The sequence below is a fragment of the Canis lupus genome, chromosome 16, assembly GCF_003254725.2.
Source record: "Canis lupus dingo isolate Sandy chromosome 16, ASM325472v2, whole genome shotgun sequence".
NCBI lineage: Eukaryota > Metazoa > Chordata > Mammalia > Carnivora > Canidae > Canis > Canis lupus.
The window spans coordinates 13,088,965-13,111,937 of NC_064258.1; the positions used below are offsets into that span (position 1 = coordinate 13,088,965).

At 35.0% G+C, this 22,973-nt stretch overlaps 1 protein-coding gene across 1 annotated transcript in view; it reads right to left on the reverse strand.

The window, feature by feature from the left end:
• The window catches only part of MTPN (myotrophin), a 56,084-nt gene that overhangs the window by 21,946 nt on the left and 11,165 nt on the right, over positions 1-22,973 (reverse strand). Inside the window, exon 2 of the mRNA XM_025464125.3 lies at positions 144-257. Within this exon, the coding sequence (XP_025319910.1) occupies positions 144-257 (114 nt within the window). The remainder of the gene's footprint in view (positions 1-143; positions 258-22,973) is intronic.

Genomic DNA, 22,973 nt, shown 5'->3' on the forward strand with positions numbered 1-22,973 from the left:
AAAGAAAATCCCAACTATATATTTCTAAGTTACAGGAAATTTGGTATAATTTCAGACTGTTTTCTATAGACTTGTAAAATAATATAATGACCCAATGCATACAACAGGAATTTTTTTCTAAAATGACAATGTTCTTTACATACATTAATATCTGCTCCTTTCAGCAGCAGAAATTCCAGGATTTCAAGCTGCCCACAGTCTGCTGCATAATGAAGAGGCTTTCTTCCACCTTCTAGTGTCCGGTTGACATCTTCTCCCTTATAAGAGAAGCCAAATGAAATGATATTCAGATGGATGGTAGACTGAAGATGGGACATGAGATACCTGGTAGTTTTACTTTCTTAAAAGTCTAGGAGGGTCATGAAACAATATTTCTTGCAAACTGAAGTGACCAAGAAGTTGAAATTAAATTCTGCACAATAGCAGATATGCAGTATGAAGGTAATTTGATCATGATCAAACTGAAAACAATAGACAATAATGCTGCCATGAAATATGTTACTGTGCTCTGTTTCTACGGAGTTCAATCAGCATAATGTCAAGATGTGGCCACAAAAGACTGGTAAATTACCGATTTTATGCCAATCATAGGACATGTACTGTAATTCAAGGAAAGCATCACTACTTTAATGGACACAGACATCATTGTCTCGAGGTAGTTAGTAATGCTACTAAGAATCATTTCATTCAACATTTACTAAAGCCTTGCTATATGACAGGCACTGTGCACAGAAGACAAAGGTGAACCAAATCAGACAGAGCTTCTGATTGCATGGAGCTTACCATCTAGTCTGGGAAGGCAGATACTAAATCAACCACATAATTAAACAATGTCAAACAACGGCTATAAAGGAAAGGAACTCAGTACTATACAAATACTTATCAGAAGAACAGGGCTTAATCTTGGCGATGGATGGGGAGTGGGTCATGTTAGAAAATGAACTTAAGGCCTCAAAAAAAGTTTGCATTCATGGAGAATTAACAGATTCTAACAATAACGAATACAACAAGCCTCTTTACTGACCAGCTACTATGGGTTCGGCACTGCTATACACAAAATCTCTAATCTTTAAGCCAACCTAGAAGGAGAAAATCTCCATTTAATAAATGAAAAGTCTGAAGCTAAAAGAGATTAAATAACTTTTTTAATGTGGCTTAGTCACAAGGGAGATCTAAACTTATTCTCTTTCTATACCACCATGTTGCCTTCAATTCAGTATTTGCCCTTTCTCAAGGAAAGTTCTGATTTTAGAGTAGCAACATGTTTGAAGAAACTTATTTTCATAACTACTATACTATCCACTTACCTTGGTTTGGTCAACTCATCAAGCCATATTCTGAATCAAGATGTTCAGAACCATATCATTCCATGTCCATGCCAAGCTGATCTTTCAAACATATTTTTTTTTTTAGATTTATTTATTCATGAGAGAGAGAGAGAGAGAGAGGCAGAGGGAGAAGCAGGCTCCATGTATGGAGCCTGATGCAGGACTCCATCCCAGGTCACCAGGATCAGGCCCTGGGCTGAAGGCGGCGCTAAACCGCTGAGCCCCCACCCCGGGCTGTCCTTTCAAAGGTATTCTATATGGATATAGAAGAAAGGTGTAGGGGATCCTAGGGGATCCCTGGGTGGCTCAGTGGTTTGGCGCCTGCCTTCGGACCGGGGTGTGATCCTGGAGTCCCATGATCGGGTCGGGTCCCATGTCGGGCTCCCTGCATGGAGCCTGCTTCTCCCTCTGCCTGTGTCTCTGCCTCTCTCTCTTATCTCATAAATAAATAAAATCTTAAAAAAAAAAAAAAAGAAGAAAGGTGTACAACATGCTTAAAGCCACTGGAGACTGGGTTGGAGCTCCTCCCTCTCTATTACTTACTTGTGAGACTTTAGACTGGTTACTTTCCAAATCTGTTTCCTTATCTGTATAATGGGAATAAAAATGCTTAGACCTCACAAGGTTTTACCTTACCATTAAAAGATACTCCATGCAAAGTCCTTAACATAGTTCTGACACAAGGTAACATGTTTAATAAAGGTTAACTATTATTTCTGTGGATCCCTGATGTTGGTTTATACTAACACTATAAGACTATCCAAAACTGAGTCAAAGCAGATTTCTATGTAATGGTTGAAATTTAAAGGTATGACTTAATGTAATATACTTGCTATTCAGAAACAAATTTAAATAGTAGGGGCAATTTGGTGTGCCAAAATTTTTTTTTTAATTTTTTTTTTTTTTTTTTTGGTGTGCCACTTTAGCCTTTATTCACGACTGCACAAATGAGAGGCTCTGAGGCAAAGAGAGATACTGCTTCAGCAAATCTCAAATAAAACTAGTTTTCCTTCTACTATTATTATTTCCTTTCCATTAATATTAACTGGAGAGCACTAACTGGATAGGTCTTTTCAGTGAGAAAAGCAAAGTATTGTTTGTAGTAAGTAATCAGTAAGATGGCTTTGTCAAAAAGACATTTTCCTGAATCAAAACAAGTGGCACCTTCCTTCCCCACTTTGTGTAAGTATGGAAAATGCATATGAAATGGAGTTGTGAGTATAAACTTTCTCCTTTATCCCTGCAGACACTGCCTTTACAGTTTATTTTAGCAGATTAAAAAAATGACAATGACAATACGACAAAGGCCTTGTATGATGGACAGGAAAGATAGGATCCTCTTCTGTGGAACCTTAGCAAAAGTTGTACTTAACAGAGAAACTTATAGTACTAAAAGACCTGTACTGGAAAAGCAGAAAGGCCTCAAAATAATGATTTTTGAACTTTCACCTTAAGAAACTAGAAAGTATTAAAACACACCCACACACCAACCTAGAGTATTTTGCTTTGCAAAATAAATTAGCTGGAGAAAGACATATACCATATGATTTCACTCATACGTGGAATTTAAGAAACAACAAAAAACAGAGTATAAGGTTAACAGAGAGAGAGACAGAGACAGAGACAGAGACAGAGACACGTGAACCAAGAAACAGACCCTTAACTAGAGAACTGATGGTTACCAGAGGGGAGATGGGTGGGGGATGAGTAAAACAGGTGATGTGGAGTAAGGACCCACACTTAGGATGAGCACCTGGTGATGTATGGAAGTGCTGACTCTATATATACTGTACACTGAAACTAATATTACACTGTATGCTTACTGGAATTTAAATAAAAACTTGGAAAAATAAACTAAGGAGAAAAAAAAAGGTATATGGATATCTCTGTACCTTCTCCTCAGTTTTGCTGTGAACCTAAATACGTACCAAAAAAACCCTTTATTTTTATTGATTTTTAAGATTTATTTATTCATGAGAGAGTTAGAGACACAGGTAGAGGGAGAAACAGGTTCCCTGTGGGAAGCTGATGGGGAACCTGATCCCAGGATCACACCTGAGCCAAAGGCAGATGCTCAACCACTGAACCACCCGGGTGTCCCTAAAGTTTATTTTTAAAAAGCCAACTTAAATTCTGTCTTAATTAACTTAATTAAGTTAACTTAAAGTAAGTCAGATAGAAGAATAAAGAGCAGGAACCCATGAAATGGGAAAAAGAAAAGTACTAGAAATCAAAAGCTGATTTTCCAGAATCAATACAATTGATAAATCCCTAACCAGAGTGATCAGAAAAAGAGTGAGAACACAAGGTGTTAACATCAGACTTTCCGGATTACCTTCCCACAAAGAAACTCCCAGGCCCTGGAGAGCAACACTGGTAAATTTTAACAAACATTTATGAAAAAAGAGTAATACCAATTCTTTCCAGAAGACAGGAAGTATTTAAATTCATTTTATGAGGTCAAGATTACTCTGTCCCAAAATGTGACAAAGATGATAAAAATACGTACAATACAACAAAACAAAAGAATGCTACAGGCTAATATCCCTCATGAACACAAATCCTAAACAAAATTTTAGCAAAATTTTTGAACCCAAAAATATATATAAAAAGAATATCACCATGACCAAAAGGAGTTTATCCCAAAAATACAAAGTTGGTTAAATATTTGAAAAAAGTCAACATAATATATCATGTCAACAAACTAAAAAAGAAAAACCGTATCATCTCAGTAGATGAAAAACAATCTGACAAAACCCTATGTCCTTCCTGATAAAAGCTCAGCAAATTACACCTAATAAGGGGCTTACACCGAAAAGCCCAACCACAACTATCATAGTACATTGGTGACATATCGAACGTTTTGCCCCTAAAAATCAGGAACAACACATCTCTGTTCCTACCAATTCTACTCAACACTGTACTAGAAGCTCTAACCAGTGCAATTGGGGGGGGGGGGGGGGGAGTACTTACTTTTTTAATAGAAAGAAGTAAAATTGTTTTTATTTGCAGGTGACATTCTCATCTATGCAGAAAATCCTATGGACTCTACCAAAAGCTGCTACAACTAATAAGTAACCTCAGCAGTGTTTCAGGAGAAAACAATACATAAAATCAAATGCATGTATATATATATATGTTTTTCTTTCATATAGATGCTCAGTATTATTTACAAGAGCATCCAAAGATATGAAATATTTAGTGATAAATTAATAAAAACATGAAACACCTATACACTGAAAACTACTAAAAATTGTTGAAATTAGAGAGGACCTAAAGAAACAGATATACCCGTTTGTGGGTTTGAAGATTCAAGACTGTAAAGATGTCAATTCTCCCTAAACTGATGTGTAGATTCATTGCAATACCAATCAAAACCACAGCAGGTTTTTAAGGAACTCACAAACTGACCCTAAATTCAATCTCGAAATGCAAAGAATCTAGACTAAGTAAAACCACTTTGAAAAAAAACAAGTTGGAAGGCCAGGACTACAAGTTGGAAGGCCAGGACTACTGGATTTCAATTACTAGAAACTGAAAAAAAAAAAAATCAAGAAAGTATAGTTTTGGCATAAAATGCTAAAATATGCAAACTTTTATCAGTAATGCATAGTGAAAGAAAGATCAGTGGATGCCTGGGAGGAAGGGAGGGGCTATAGGAGAGAGAGGCTACAAAGGAACAGGGAAGGTAACAGATGTGTTCATTATCTTGATTATGGTGGTGATTTCACAGGTGTTTTTCACATGCCAAAACTTACCAAATTGTACACTTTAAATATCTGCGGTTTGTATTTCAATTATATCTCAGGAACAGATTTTCCTGAAATCAAATCTCTGTGGCTCTATTCTTACAAAATGGGTTGCTAACAAAGTCATATTTGAGATAAGATGAGGGCAGGGGTGACTAACAATCTTCATGGGAGACTTAAGGAGCAAAAGCTAGTTGAGGTCAGGTTCCTTCACTGCTAGTGCTGAAGGAAAAGCTTTTGCCTTCTATATCCTATACCTCAACTAACTACGTGGAACCAGAGTTTTAAAGTGGGATGAGAAAGGATCAGTGTGACCTCAACCAGTTGGGTGAGCGTTAGAGATCAAAACAATTGTATGAATTGCTGGAAAAAAACCTCCTTATTAATATCCCAACTTCTAGCACTATTTTGCCCAACTCTATTCTTTACTCTGCCAACTACATGGAACTTGCTAAACACAAAATGTGATCACATCATTCCCTTTTAAAAAGTCTCCTAATGACTATTCATTGGAGTGGTCTATCATCTGATGACTACCCTTACAATTTCATTTCTCACAGCATTCCTACCCCAGCACTACCCCCACCCCATCCTTTGTTTAGTTAACTCCTACTAATCCTTTAGAAGCAGGCTTTAATACAATTTCCCATGGAAAGTCATCTTTAACCACCTCAGCTGAGTAATGTGAGCCTCGCAGGTGTGCCCAAAGCACCATGCATTTCCTGGAGTCCTGACATTTAGCACTCTGTACTCAAATTGCATGTATCTGTATTCTCTATGAAAGGCCAGGCACCATGTATCTATTATTTACTTTTGCATCTCCAATGCCAAGTATAGTTTGTGACATATAGTAAATGTTAATACGATAAAGCTGTTGGCTGAAGAAATGGAGAGGTTGCTCAAGTAATAGATTTGGAAGTAAGCCATACAGGACACCTTCCATTTCAAGTAAACATGGGTAATATACTTTAGTTATCTGGTAATAGCAGTAACTTGAGGTCAATGGTGTGTTTACTGATGTAGGGAATTTGAATGACAATTTCAACAGGTTTTCAGTGGTTCTGATAGGTGGTAACTGCAGTAATGGTGATGAAATAGGGAAGGAAGATAGTGCTCTATCTAGTTCCTTTCTTCCTACGCTCTGCCCATATTCTAAGCATTAGTGACATCATCATAGTGGACATTAGACACCTATTCTGTAATCTTGATTCTAACTTAATGAAACATTACCAGTACAGAGAAAAATCTAACCCTAATTTTGTCTCCCAGATTCTGGGATTAAAGAAAGATGTACAATCTCCAGGGGTCCCTTAGCATTACGTGCCATGTTTTCCCTTTTCTCTTGCTTTTCCACATGCCACAGAGACTATTTTAAAGTTACTTCCACTTTTTATAGACTTAAGACTTCTCTATCTCTTCCTTCCCTTTCGATCTCAGCAGATAATCTCATCATACCCTCTCTACACAGAAGACTGCTTCAGACAGCCACTCCCTCTGGAACTTCCCTCCACCACGCTTTCCTACAACCAACAAATCCTCTCCTCCTATCTGAAGCCAAACTCTCACCTGTTTTAGATATCATTTTTTCTTGCTTTCTTAGAAAGCTTACTCCTTTGTTTATCCCTTTTCTTTGTTTTCAACCTCTACTGCTCTACTGGTTCCTTTTCATCAGTACATGCCATGCACAACTTTTCCACTAAATAAGCCAACTGCAACACAACAACCTCTCTTTAGACCCATCCTCAGACCTTTTAGTTACTGTTCTCCCTCCTCCCTTTAATGGCTAACTTTTCCAAAAGCACTGTCCATATTTGCTATCTCCAATTTCTCACCTTTTGTTCTGACTTCTACCCTCAACACTAAACCATACCCATTTTTGCTGAGGTCAATGACTTCATGTTGCAAAATGCGAAGGTTGTCTCAGTCCTCACCTTAATTGGCTTAGAAAGTGACAAAGTCCATCACTTCTTATTTTTTTAAACATATGCTCTTCTCTTGGCTTCAGTGACATTACATTATTGACTATCGCTTCTGTTTCCTCTCCTGACTTATTCATGTCCACCAGGTGTTTAAAACAAATTTTGGAAATCTTGGTTATGATTCCAGATTTTCATTATATATAAACAGCTGATAAGTTTAGTCATCCTCATACAGTCCTCTAGTAATATCTACATTGAAATACCTTGACTATAAATTTTTTTTGGAATAACAAATGCTTCCTTAGGGATAAAGTACACATATGTTTTTTAAAGATATCACTATACAGTAACATTGTATGTTTTTGAGAATGTTTCTCTTCATGATGTGTGTAAATAATCATGCAGGTCATAAATGACTGCACACAGCTTCTCTTTGCTATGTACAGCTGAAGTAACACAGACTGACAAATCTAATTTGTCATCACATCAAGGCTTGCCTAGTTTCATCTTTCTCTTTTAACAGAGTAATTTATCCAGTTTCATTTTACTTTCCTTTATTGCAACATGAAGCCTGTTGGTTGTTAAATACACAACACAGATTTTTAAGGTGTTTTTAAGCTATCCTTATTTTTTTCAAATATGGCATATTCCAGATACGTAATATAGTAGGTATTATAAACTCGACAATATTTTCTGGTGAGCAGTTTAAATTAAACACACTCTATCCAGGACTACTGCAGTGACTATGAAATACTTCAGGATGGGTTGACTCTTGTGCCTATCCAATAAGGGGGTTAGATTATGATGGGAGAAGAAAGTCTATGTGAAATTCTAAATCAAATGGAACCGAAGAAGAGTTGTAAAATTACTCTATTTTAACAACTGCAGACTACCTTCTCTGGCTCTTCTCTGGTCCTAATCAGAATTATTCTTAGAATTAAAAAAAAGAAAGTGATAATGCACAACGAGTTTACAATAATAAGTCAGTGAGTTCTATGTTAAGGGGAGAACTGAATAAACAATATCATTTATTCCAATGTTGAAGCATGATGACATTTTAGGGTTGGACACTGGACAGTTTTCCAACTTTTTGAAAATTAAATGACATTACTGGCATTTATGAGAGCTAGTTATGCTTCAATTCTCAAGTACCATTGTTCTCAATAACAAAGAGCCTCAGCTATACTGGTAAATTCTTGTCTGACTAGAAAATTATTGGTGTAATGGTCTAGTTCTATCTTTAATATCAATAAATCAGCTAGTATTTACTAAGAAGCCATGTTCCTCGCATTGTACTGGGCATGCTAATGGTACACAAAAGTGAAATTGCGGGTCTGTGTCTACCTTAGGAGTCAGAGACTACATCTTCTACTTCTTTTATTGCTGCCACAATGCCAAATATGGTACTTCTAAACCTCAATAATAATTTGTGATTGCTAACTGATTATGTTATTTTATGTTATAAAATATTATATTAAGACAACAATATTCATTAAGGTGGTCCGGAGAGTATGGGTGAATATAGCACATGTGTACCTAAGAGAGTATGCCTGGAGAAATTAATTATTATGGTATATGGATTTCTCAAGGAGTTTCCTCCCGAAAATCCAAGAAATGTTATTTGGAAACCTCCTACCACATGACATGGTTGTGGGGCTTCGCTGAAATAATGTAAGGTGCCTGGCACATAGTGAGCACTCAATAATGCCAAATGCTCCTCTTAATATTAACAGAGGCTTCAATGGTTGTCATCTGAATTAACCTTCTACTCAACTTCTCCACATTCAACAATTCAACAAATGTGAATCAAGTCAATCAATGTTCCTAAGAAGTAAGACCGATCACACTTCTCCTTCACTCAAAAAATTTCAACTGCTCCCTTTTGTTGAAGAGAAAATCCTCATCATGATGCTCAAGTTATCTTCACTTTAACACCAACTTACCATTCTGGCCATTTTACCTCATATGCATTACCTCATATGCACACTGTTTCCAACACATCAGTGCTTTCCCACTTCTGAGAAACTTCACATCATTGCCTGTCTTTGTCATGGTTCCCCCACTTCCATTCATGTCTTGATCTACTGAAATTCCACTTATTCCCTGAGATCTATTTTCTCTGTTAAACTTTTACTTGACACTCTTTTTATCCCCCTGATACTCTGGATATATAATTCCCTGCTTTGAATCCTCATAGTTCTTGTTTATGTCTCTTACTCTATTTCACCTTTTATCAATTAGGCATTTGTTATTTATGTACTTCAATAAAAACTCCATTAAAAAAAGAACAGTGCCTTACTTATATATACCGCCTATGATATCTATGGGTGACTTGTTCCAACAGTCCAATTTAATGAATTAGTGCAGTCATTTATACTATCTTTGTCACACTATGGAACAAAGTGTGCTGCTTTGTTGCTTACCATAACTATCACTCCATAAACAGATATTTCAAAAATGTTATTGATGTGTCTGAACATCATAAAGTCTTAGTGTTGGAAAGGACTCTGAGTGTCATCCAACCCAACCACTCCCTCTGTGTTTGAATCCTTGCTTGTATACGATATCCAACCTAGAATTGAACCTCTAATGAAAGGCAACAAGATCTTACTATCACCTCATTCTTACTTTAAATGCTAGAAAATCCACTGTTTACCAGTTCTGTGTTCTACCCCTTGGGAACACATGGAATAAGCAGTCCCTATTTTCATGTTAGGTTACCAATTATGTTTAGCAGCCACATCACATTATAAGATGAAATCTTTTTTGTATGATTTGCTATTCTCCTGAACTTCAATTACTGATTTTCTGAGTAAACATGTAGAGCCATTACATTAATGGCTATTAAATTTCAACTTATAATGGTCATCTTATTTTTCCAGGCTGCCAATTTCTTTCTAGATTAAAAGGAATGTGTTAGTTCTGATCCCCAACCTCCCTGTAGTTGTACCTCATGTATCTTCATTATGGTGATCTAAGACATTTATTAGAAAGTAAGAAAAGATGAGAATGAGCCCCACCAGAATTTAGGAAACTTCCTTCAGTTCACTACATAAAGAAATAGGTAGTATATCTGGGTACTACCATTCAAACAGTCTTGAATCTAGTTCATTACATTCTTATCCAACCATCCTTTACCATCATTCCCCCAAGCATAACATTAAAACATAAAAATTTCAATGAAATGATTAAGATTTCCTTTATCTGATGGTCTAGGAACTGCAAAAAAAAAAGAAAAAAAACAAAAACAACCAAACAAACAAACCAAACAAACAAACAAAAAAACGGGGGGGGGGGGGATTAGCACAGCAGGATTTATTTCTAATTGATCTCTTCCTATGTGTTACAAACAACCCCATGGCCACCATGAATAAATACATTTACATTTAAAAAGTAATATGTTCATTAAATAAGATTTGGAAAATAAGAGATTTTTCTTCTATACAGTCCTGCCATCTAAAATACAACCATTAAAAAAAAATACAACCATTATTACTACCTTGCTGTATTTCTGCTTAATTTTCTCAATGAAAGTAGTTACTTAAAAAATTATCATCACACTAATTATTTAACATTGAGATATCTTGTGCCATTCTTGAAAGCTTCATAATATTCGGTCAAGGTGTGCCATAGTTTACCTAAATACTCTCCTAATTCTGGACACATAGATTAATACCAAATACCCTGTACCATTAAAGTTCTTATTTTATAGAACATACAATATCATATATCTCATCAATTCCAAAGCATAGCCTTTTCCTATATTTTAACATCTCTGAAATGGGGTCACAAAATGGGGTGGGGGGCTTACCACTTGCCTTGATGAAAGGGGGAAGGTCACCCTATGGGTTGATTATGTGCTTTGGAAAAACACTACCAGTCATTGACTATGCCTGGCTTTGCTATGGAAACTAAAATATGACTGGGTCAAAATGCTAAAATGTGCAGTACAGAATTAGATTATCCTGAAGCTGGAGAACACAAAATTGTGAAATACACTGAAAGTAACATCTGCTCACATTACTCTCATGGAAAATGGGTGAGTGTGCCATCAATTCTAGTTCAGAAACTAAATAGAATATTTCATATTTTAATAATGTAATAAAGATATTAGATAAGTTAAAGCCAGTAGGAACTCATTAAATCTTAATGCTAACACTAAATGTCTGGAAGTTCTCACTTCATCTGAATTGTGTCCACAAACTAAAAGGAAAGCAAACTGACCTCCAGTATAAGCAATATATTCTCAGGGACACATTCCTAATATGCCTGTCTCAACTTCCATGAAAACAAACTGAAAAAAACAACTCAAAAAGCTCAGAATGGGGCGCTCAGGTGGCTCATTCAGTTAAGCATCCGACTCTTGATTTTGGTGCAGGTCATGATCTCAAGGTTGTGAGACTGAGCTAGCTCTGTGTTGGGTTCTGCATTGGGTGTGGAGTCAGCTTAAGATTCTCTCTCCTTTGACTTCCCGTGCCCTGCCCCCTTCCTACGGTGATTGCATGTGCATGCGGTGTGCTCACTCTGTCTAAAAAGAAAACAACCAAAAAAAAAAGAAAACAAGCTCAGAAAACCAAGCATATTGGCCAACTACTTGTACATTCATTATCTATGGTGTTATGGAAGCATGCCCTTGTGATCTATTTGCACATTACCATATACAGTGCCACTGTAGCAAAGATACTACCTACTGCATCACCATTCTATTCTCCTTTATCAACAAATTTTGACTTTATTAAGTTGGCAATGTGCCCCACTCCCACACATTTCCCAGCAACTCAGTACCTAGAAGTAGCCAAGAGGTGAGAACACAAGCTGAATGGTGCCTCGAGGACTTACTGGAATATAGGCTTCTCCTCTTATTCCTGTTTGAATGCGAGAATGGTGGCTGAAACTCCAGCAGCCATTTTGGACCATGAGGTGACCCTGAACATAGAAGTGATTCACAAAGGATGGAGGAGGAGTTTAAGTACCTTATGACCATGGAGCCACTGTACCAGGCATGGACTGCCTACTTCATGGTTTCTCTTACAAGAGAGAAAAATAAACCACTCTCTTGTTCAGTCATTTATCACCTTTGGGAAAAGGTTATAAGGTAAAAAGTTTCTTTTCTCCCACTGTCTCTTCTTAGATGCAGAATCTGCTCCTGTCAGAATAAAACAAAAGTGCTCCACTATTTCTCCATCCATGAAAGATCAACCACTTTCTGTGGCAACAGACTTACAGAGAGACCTAGGGCACATTCCTGCCTGAAGTTAGAATTTTTTTAAGCAGTCTTTTAGAACTAGGCAATAGAGAATACTAAACTTATCACATCAGGCCAACAAAGTAACCAGAAACTAGAATTCTTCTAGTACAAGGCAGATGGTACGTGTGGTCAGGAGCAATCCTCACGTCCTATCTGTTTGCATACCCTCAATCTTGACAGCTTTCCCCTTTAAAGGGTAAGTAACAGAAGAAAAATAATGGGGTGTAAGAAAACAATAACAAAGGAAAAGAAAAATACTGAAAACTCAAGAACTTAATTTTAGAAAGCATTCACAGAGTGAGCAACATGGAATCCAAAAGACATGGTTTCTATGAAAAAAGTATCTTAAGAGAAAAATAAGCAACCATGTAGAGTGAACAAACTGAGATCCAGGTTGATGGGACTAGGAAGCTGGCTCAGAAATACAGCCGGAGAATTAAAACGGCAATTGCAAGATTAAAATCTGCACCAAAGTCAGTAGAGCTGGGTAACACTACCAACTCTAGATTGAGAAAACTGAATTAAATAAAGAATTGACAATAAGCTTAAGAAATTCTCCCAGAATACTGAAATGATAAATAAAAATGATTAAAATGTTATAATGACAGTAAAGTTAAAATCTATAAATAATACCTGGTCAGAACAAGGGGAACTAAAAAAGTTATAAAAGTAAACTTTTTTGAGTTTAAAAAAGACCTGAACCTACAGATCTCTTAGGTAAAAGCTGACAAAATTCAATAGAACTGCCCCCCCAACCCCTTCTGCTGCTGCCTATTAGTAAAGTTTTGCAATTTCTGTTTTACAAGGATAAAACGAAAGTAAAAAAAAAAAAAAAAATTAACTCTAAAGAAAATTAAATTAGCCTGGTCTCTTTCTACAACACTGAATTCCAGGGGACAAGAGAAAGAAACTCTCTAAAATAATGCTCTCTGGAGAGGACTTGGGGATGAGGTATATGCCTCTGAGGAGAGCTGCTGACACCGACACCAATGGGAGATGTATGAGGTGTCCTTTAAATATGCTGGAGGTAGGCAGAAGGTTGAGAATCTCTGATCTGCACCTGAGAGAGAATAAAGTATGACTCACGCATTCCACACCAAGCAAATCAACGTTCATGTGTAAGGCAAAGGCAGTTTTGGGTACCAGCAAATCAGAATATACACCACTGATGCTCCCAAGATGGGAGGAGGAGAAGGTGAGCAGTACCTTAAGATTTCTAGCCCAGTAAATTCTCGAACACTTAGTCTCAGCATCCCAAAGTGTTTTTTTGTTTATAATGGTTCTATCTATGGGTATTTATCAAAGTAGAAAGCCTTTTAAATATTTATTAATTCATTTAGAAGTAACAAAAAGAAACACACTGCATGTTAACATAAATGAGATTTTTAAAAATAAAAAATAACTCTATTCCTCTTCCTGTCTCCCCCAAAAGGTAAAGGGTGACACTGCATTATATATATACATATCTTGCAATCTTTTAAACATCTGCTTTAATAGAGGACAGCTGACTTCTCATATCTGCTGCCATACTCAATTTGTTTTGATATGTCGTTTTGGCCGAAATGTATGAAGAAAATTTGGCCTTCCACAGATATATAGCTGAACAGGTAAAAAATTTAACATGCTCTTAATAGCCTTTTCAGCTAATTATGGATTTTCTTTGACATTACACTAAAACTCAACAAGTGGCGGTTTGTTAAAGATTATTTACAATGTGGAATCTGTCACTGTAGCAATGAACTTCATACTCTGTTAACATTACAACAACTCTTGACCTAATGGATGTTTTGAAGAGGTCCCTGGGGCCCCCATGGATCTAATACATCTACAGCACTTTGAGAACTGTTGCCTTAATGAAACAAGAATTCAAAATTAGAACACAAGAACGGGGAGCTTTGGCATGAAAGAACTAATGATGAAAAGCCAATTAAACTTTTATTTAAGCAAATATGCTTAAAAATTAAATAATACAGATATTAAAAATAAGTCTTGAGAGAGAAGACATAGAATTTAATAAGCACATACAATCACACATTTATATGAAACAGAAAGTAGGTGAGGAAATAAAACTTCACTAGATTCTACCCGAAATAGGGTCTTAAGTGACACGAAATAGGGTCTTAAGTGACACAATCACAATTAAATGCTGTACACAGTGACTTTTAAATAAATGATGGCATATCCTCCATGAAACACTACACAGAATCATTTAAGATGAAAATAACATACTTCTTGAATGCTTACCATGTGGCTAGACTGTTACAAGTAATTCCCAAGTGTTAATTCACTTAATTATCACAAAGCTTTAGGAAATTAGTACTACTATTCATGTACAAGGAAACCGAGGCCCCAAGAAGGTAGCTTGCCCAAATTCCATACTGTCGACATGGGGAGAGGACCATGCTGTTGAGTGAATAAAGCAGAGATGATCCCACTTACTTCAAAACTTAGAAGACTATGCTTATCTATAATCATATAAAATATGCAATAAATTTATTAGGAGTCATCTTTAGAGGCCAGGACTATGAAAATACTCTCACTTTCTGAATTTCAACATTATATTTGTTAAAAATGAGCATCTATTACTTTTTTTTAAAAAAAAGATTTTATTTATTCATGAGGGACACACAGAGAGAGGCAGAGAGACAGAGGCAGAGGCTCCCTGTGGGGAGCCTGATGTGGGACTCGATCCCTGGACCCCAGGATCACGCCCTGGGCTGAAGGCAGACAACCATTAACTGCTGAGCCACCCAGGTTTCCCGCATCCATTACTTTTATAATCAATTAAAATAACATACTTGTTTTGAAAAAATACAACTAGAGGCTACTGCTTAGTAAAATTTAGATTCAAACACTTGTTTACTGATGAAATTTAAGTTCTGATAGAACTAAAAAAATGAATACCTTACAACTCAGAGAAAAGGCAACTGAGAAAATAAATCCCTATGGCTAAAAAAAAAAAATACAAAATGAAAGTAAGTTTAAGCAAAATAAATTCAAAGTCTAATGAAAATTTAAACTCATCAGTTATGTCAACAAATGTGAATAGGTTTAACTATCAAATTTAAAGATAAAGAATGAATCTTAGATTTTGTTAAATAACACTGACAAAAAGAAAAGCAAACAAAAATCCAATGAGACACAGACCCCAAAACAAAATAATATAAGAAAATGTGAAAAATGTAACGAATGGGCAAAAATATATCAGGCACATATATCTAAAAAATTAATGAGTAGTTTTAATATGATAAACTTGAATTCAAGGCAAAGAAAAATACACGTGAAAAAGATGTTCATTTTACAAAAAAAAAAAATGTGTATGTTAGTCATGTATCTACCTGAAAATAACTGACAAAAATAGCACTGTAGTGGGAGACTGTCTTAATAATCTCAGTCTTTGGCAGGTTGACTGAATTAATATATATTGAACTTTGTACTTTATAGAAACTACACCTTTAACTTTCAGTGATTAACGAAAGTTGACTGTAATAGACCCAAGAAAACCTCAACACATTCTAAAGTTCGAAACCTTATAGAAACTATTCTCTAATTCCAATACAGTAAAACTAAAAATCAATACCAAAACTTTATATAAACACAAAGTAGGCCAAACCCCCCCAAAGGAACAACAAAAAAAACCCATACAAATACACACACACACAACAAAACCAATAGTAAATGTCCTATATTACCGATGAAGCAAGGAAGACCTCAATACTGGAAAATCATTATTTTGAAAATAAAGTATTAAACTATTATATTAAAGGTAAGAATATTACTTATGAATAGACCAAAAACTGGAAAACCACAGCTTCTGTGAGATGGTTAAATTAATTTAAAGTTACATGGCTTTTTAAAACCTATTATTTTATTTCACATTAGACTTTGAAAACATTTATTAGTTTGCCTAGATCTTGCAACAACAAAAATTTTTAGTATACTAATTCTGGTAACTTTCCATACTAGCTAAAAGGTAATGGGAATTTTTATGAATTTAAAAATCCATTAAAGAAAAACTGTACAGAAACATCATCCAATCCATCTTGCTTCCAAAGTAAATTAACCTCAGAACATCTGAATTCAAATTCTAAGATCTATTTTTCTAGTTTTATAAATCAATAATAAGATTTTATTTAACAGGGGCGCCTTGGTGGTTCAGTAGTTGAGCATCTGCCTTTGGCTCAGGTCATGACCTTGGGGTCCTGGGATCCAGTCCCACACTGCTATGTCTCTGCCTCTCTCGAATAAATAAAAATCTTAAAAAAAAAAAAAAAAAAGTTCATTTAACAGAGTTTTCAATGCTTGAGAAACACCCCCCCCAGTATTTATAATATATGTACACACACACACACACACACACACGCAGAGTCCGCTATTTCTTTTAGAATAATTATTCACAAACCTATTCAAAATACATCCTTATAAAAACGAGCATTCAGAATGAAAACAAGAATTTTCAGTGTACAGCACTTTTAGAACTGCAGTAAATCTCCAAGCCTTAGTTTAAAAAATAAGTCTTAATATTTTGAATCAAAGTCTAGGAGCCAAAGTAGGTGTTCATCTTTCATTTTAAGCAAAAACCAGCAAACTAATACCTGGCTTTGGTGATACTGTGTAATAATTTGTTTGTTTCCTCTTGAGTAACAAATTATAAAAGAAATAATAAGCAATGTTCTGTATCAAATGTAAAGTCTTACAATGATTTAAATAACTTATTTTAAAATTATGAAGCCTGGAATGATTTTTTACATGACTAACTCAAAGTGGCTTGTCATCTATTTTTTTTAATCTCCTTATCTTTTGTATTACACCGTAGAAGCAATTAAAAGCATTTTAAGAACACGGAACATCCCTAATGTACACCGGGTGACTAGTCAAATCCCAAGACAATGTTACAGTCCCTCCCCACCTTCCCAGATTCAGATCGCTTTTCTGTCAGTTTGCTAAGGCCAAGATGAAGGTGAACTGGTTCTTGCTCTCGGTCTCTGTCTCTGTTAACACTTCATTTCCTGTTCAGATTTTGGATACTCTTTTTCCTGTCATTTAGTCTCCAAACGTTGCCTTTCAGCTCAAGCTGACACTCCTTAATTTGATTTTGATTTCATCTTCTGGAGAGAGAATATAACTCCAAGCTCTTTCTATGTAAACACTTACTATCATATGCACAGCTCTAGATCTTTATAAGTAAGACCTTTAAAAGCTTTAAAGATTTTTTTTCACTCACTAGCAATTTATTTGGTCATTTATTCAAATATTCTTGAGCTCCCGCTAAGAGCAAGACATTATTCTACATGGTAGAAATGTACAGAAGTGGACAAAAAGACACAAGTTCATCAGGAAAATTAACAGCTGTAATTCACACAGCATGATCTGGACTATGGTCACTGTGGTTCTAAAAGTTTCACTTTTGACACCAGGTATGTGCCAAGTCATACAAACAAAAATGGAAACTCCATCTCTCTACTCCCTCAGTCTTTCAAAACCAAAAACCAAAAACCTCACATTCATGTAATGGAAATGAGAGTGTTTTATGGAACCAAACAGATCTACAGACAAATCTTGGCTCTACCATTTACTAACTTGGTTAACCTGGGCATATTACTTAAATTTCTTCAATTCTCATTTATCTTACCTGTGAAAACAATCTTCCATAGTATTTTTAAACCAAATGTTTATGAGAATTAAATGAGAAAATGTAGACAAAGCACCCAGCAAGTCATAAAATTAGATGGTGGCTATTAGAATATTGTTACGTTTATTTGTAATACAGGACAAGTAGTAGGTCTTTGGTTTGCTTTATCTATATTCTAGGAATCTGTCATTTTAATCTTTTATATGTTCCAGAGAGTTAATTTTTCTTCTGCTGGGCTGCTAGTACTACATCACTGTAAGAACAGCTTCTGAAAGTTTAAGGCAAATAAGGCACAAAAAATTAGGTACAATGATAACTTAAACAAATCCTCTGAAGGGGCTTCGTGATATGAAGTGTTTTATTTCTAACAACCACAGTCCAAAGAGAGAGGAGTATTCAGTTTACTTAGTCTAGTTTACTTTATATTTCTACTTTTCTACCTCCTCCTTTCATCAGATTTCCCAGCTTTTTTCAATATATGCCTTATCCACTCTCCTAAATGGTTTTAATATGGAATAAAAATATATGTGCAAATATGTATATACTTTCAACAGTTTCAGATTTCCTGTCCTTAATGGCAAAAATCTTTCATATGCATCTCCAGAGTGTGGTTTGGTGGGAATATTTACTAGATCTAGTATTTCTTACAGGTCTCTACTACATATTAGGTTCATTTGAATAATAAACATTCAGATTGAGATAACATTCTTTATAATATTTCCAAATGAAATGGTCATCTGACTCTTGCAGAGAACTCTGTCTTAGGACTTTTTTTAGGTGAAAATACACACGTAATTTGCTTCCTCTGATCTCCAAGATACCTACAGGCTGCTGCAACTGAGTTCTAATGCATAAGTACATACTGTACTGTCACAAGAAACCAGTGTCCTCAAGAGCCACTTAACAAAGAATAGACTAAATTAGCATACGTGTGACTATTTTGTAGCACAGCATGTAAATTAATCCTGGACACTTAACTGATAGTAGCATGCAGTAAAACTATTGTATTTAACAAATTCTATATAGTTAGTTGAGTCAATGTTCCCAGGAATTAAATTACAGCTAAGTACTACCTTTCCCTACTGTGAGTTCAGAATTTCCCTAAGACTGTGGTATTTAATATTTTTATAATGACGGAGCCTTTTGAGGATTGGATGAAAGCTAGGGGCCCTCCTTTCCTACAAGTGCCCCTCTGTCCTCTATCCCCTACCCCTCAAGGTTACAAGTCCTTGCCTTAGGGTACAACTTTGCCAAAAAAAATTACATAATATTGTACCGGTGACATTAGCAGATAAAAAGTATCAGAGTTATAAATGACAACACAGCAGTGGATTCAAATGTATAATTTACCAATGAGGAAGAAAGGAAACCAAAAAGATGATAATAAGGTAGATGGCACAACAGAAAGGTAGAATGTCTGAGAAATATATAATCAACTTGTTCTTAATTCTATATATTTTCTACAAAGTTAACAGGAAAGGTATGACACACTAAATGCATCAAACTTTAAATATTATAAATATGAATGCATTTCAAAATAATGAACAATAATAATATGCATCATAAACATTCACTTAATGAGCACCTATTTAGTAAATAAATAATAATGCATCCACAGAAAACATTTTAAATTGTTTTGAAGAATAGTTTCTTATTACTATTTAAAATCCTTACTAGGCTGATCCTGACCAAAGTAATCACCTTCTAAAATCTACCAGGATCAGTCACCCCACACATGTTCCCAACCGGGTTATTTTCACTGACAAAATTACGACAAATGGTAATAATTTCAACATACTTCAATGGTAATGATGCCTGAGAATCTGGCAAAAAGTTTTCTTTGGAAGAAGAAATTGTTCACAGTAAAAAACAAAACACATATACTTTGCTTAAGGATGAAAAAATAAAACAAAGTGCTGTATTTTTAACATAGTTATCTGAATAACTATGTTTTTCTGTCTCTGGGATTCTTAGGACTATTCAAGGTTTTGGAAGGATATATTCAAATTACAAGTTCATTTTCATTAATTTACTTACCAGTATCACACAGAACTAATGAAAATCAAAACTTGAACGAAAAAATTTTAAGTGCAAACATAATGTATAACTGTATTTTTAACAGAAGTGTTATACATCTATGTTTTTTACTAATAAAGTATTTAAATGAAAGCCCATGACAGTTAAGAACTGAAATTTTTAAAACTTGTAGTTAAATCCAATTAATTAACATATAATGTATTACTGGTTTCAGAGTTGGAGCTCAGTGATTCATCCGTCTTATATAACACTTGGTGTTCATTACATCACCTACCCTCCTTAATGTCCATCACCCAGTTACCCTATCCCCCCAACCTCTTCCCCTCCAAGAGCAGAATTCTTATAGTATACTTCCTCATGGATATACCACACAGAACTTTTAACTAAGTTTTTTTTTTTTTTTTCAAAATGGCTACTTCAGTCATTTAAATTAGTTTTATATAGCTGATTTACTTATTAAAAGCTCACCTTATTTTTCTGTCTTGGAAGGTTTTAAAGCAATCAGTTACACTTGGAAATTTTCAGACGGAAATTAGCTAAGTATTAACATTTTTACTGGTGGTATAAAATTAAATTTTTAATTTAACAGAATGCATGCATTTATATGAAGATAGACTACCAAAACTTAAAAACTCCATTCAAAACATTATGGTAGTATCTCAATTTGAAAAAATTAATATGATCAAAAATTAGCTTCATTTTCAAAAAACTAATTCAGGGTTCAACAGGTAGAATTTATTCCTAAAATCTTATGTAGCCTGAGAAATATCTTGTGTCTGGATCCAATGGTTTACATTTCTAAAGTATGTATCTATAAATAAACCCATGATAGGAAGGGAGAGGGAAAAGGGAAGAAAAAGAGGGGGCAGGAGAGAAGAAAGAGGGGAAAGAGTAACTCAGTTCCTACAATTTTAGTGTGACCTTTGAAGAAATCTATCGAGTGGGAAGAGGGGTGGTGTATACATTTTCTTAAGATTGTTTTTCTGTCACCATCATACATGAGTGACAACTTGAATATATGTTTTATTCCTAACAGAATTGCTTGTTTCACTGTTTTCCAGTACTATCACAGAAAATAATCTAAAGGTAAGATGATTTAACCTCTTAAAATTAATGTTACTATTTTGCCCATAAGCATACAGACTAAAAGAAAATCTTCATAGTTAATCACTTTAGTCAGGATGTGTCACGCTCCTCATTTATGTTTACTGGCTTTGAATAAAATGTGAGGACCCTCCATTTCCAATTTTGGGTGTTCTTTTAAGTTGTGAAAATTTGTATTTCTATTTATCAGTTCAAACTTGTATGCTCTTCCCTATCTTTTGCTGGTTCAATCTCAATGCTTTATGTATTGTAATAATCTTCAATTTTTTCCATCTATGTACTTCATTTGTAGTTCTAAAAACTTTCAGTGCAAATGATGGCAAAGAATACTCTTTTGGAATCAGTCTGATCAAATCTTGCCCTTCTACTTACTAGGTGTAGGATTTCAGTCAAGTTGCTTCATTTTCATTTCTCTACATATAAAATGGAGATAAAGCCTACCTGGGTAGACATGAAATTAAATAACATGCATCTCTACATGCATAGTATCTCATTTTGTAGGACCATACCTGACACAGAGTAAGCACTCAGAGAAGGCATTATGTTCCCATTATCTTCCACTTTGAATTTGATGTTCTATAGCACTGATTCTCTGCTCTACTGTAACCAAATATGACTTTTTCTTGATTCTTATCGCAGTCTATTACTTTTACATGGTTGTATGATTCCTTAACATATTTGTATATTGCTTTTTAAGTTTTATTCCTATGTCATGTTTTAAGTAGGAAAACAATTTATTCAGAACCCATACAACTATCTTAATTATTGTTTGTTCTGTATACCCTTTTAACTGAACCTACTAAAGAACATGGATCTTCAGAAAATATTAATTATTGTATTCCTATGCTTACTGGACACAGTGGCTGCTACTAAAGGTACTCAAATGATATGTGCTGAATGAATTATGAATGAACCTGAGAAAACCGTACTATGCAGTCTTCTCTTTCACTTCCACAGTTTGGAAATCAAGCAGGGTCTTGGGACTGGCATTAGGGCTAGAGAGAATAATCCTGGAACATTTTTGGTGAAGGATGACCTCTGATGGCTGAAAGATTTTGTAGAATCCCCTTTCAGTTTAATAATCTAAATTAGTTGTTTGCATGTATACAAGTAATGATTCCTAATTTTCATAATAATTCTAAGCCTTTTGCCCATGGTACAAATTTACTATAGAGACTCTGCTTTTTCTTTTAGAGAATTTCATTCAACCTCTTTCTTTCTCATTCCCTTATCTACACATAGCTTTTCTAAGTCTTGTTATTCCTTCAATATCTTTAAATGAGAAAAATTTCTGAATCATATTTTTGGAAATGTTGAGCCCCAAAGTAAGTATTATATTTGATTACACATATCATTATTTTAGATCTTAAAATCTCAAGGAGAAAGAAATAGAATTGAGTTTATTAGACGAGCCAATACTGCAACTTCAGTGTTACAGAGAAATGAGCAAACTCTGATCTAAGGGCCAAATCCAGATTGCTGCCTGTTTTTGTAAATAAAGTTTCACTCGAACACAGACATACTTATTTGCTTATATATCATCTATGGCTGCCTTTGCCTAACTGCATAGATGAATAGCTATGATAGAGACTATAGGTCACAAAGCCTAAGAAAGCCCTGGGCTCTCTAAGACTCCTCTTAGGAATGGATCTACATAAGAACAACAACACAAATAGCAAATATTCACTATGTAGTTACAATCTGTACAATACTGCTTTATTGAATTTTACACTATTTCTTAAAGATTAGATAAAACATCTGAATTGGTTATTATTATAATCCCTCTTTGCAGATGAGAAAGCTAAGGTTGGTGAAATTAAATAACTTGGTCAAGGCTAGTAAGTGGTAGGATTGGGATCAAACCCAGGTCTGTTGGAATCTAAAGTGAAAGTATAATTACTCTTATAAAGAGGGCTTTAAAGTAATAAATACTAAGGGTGTTTTCGAAGGGCTTAG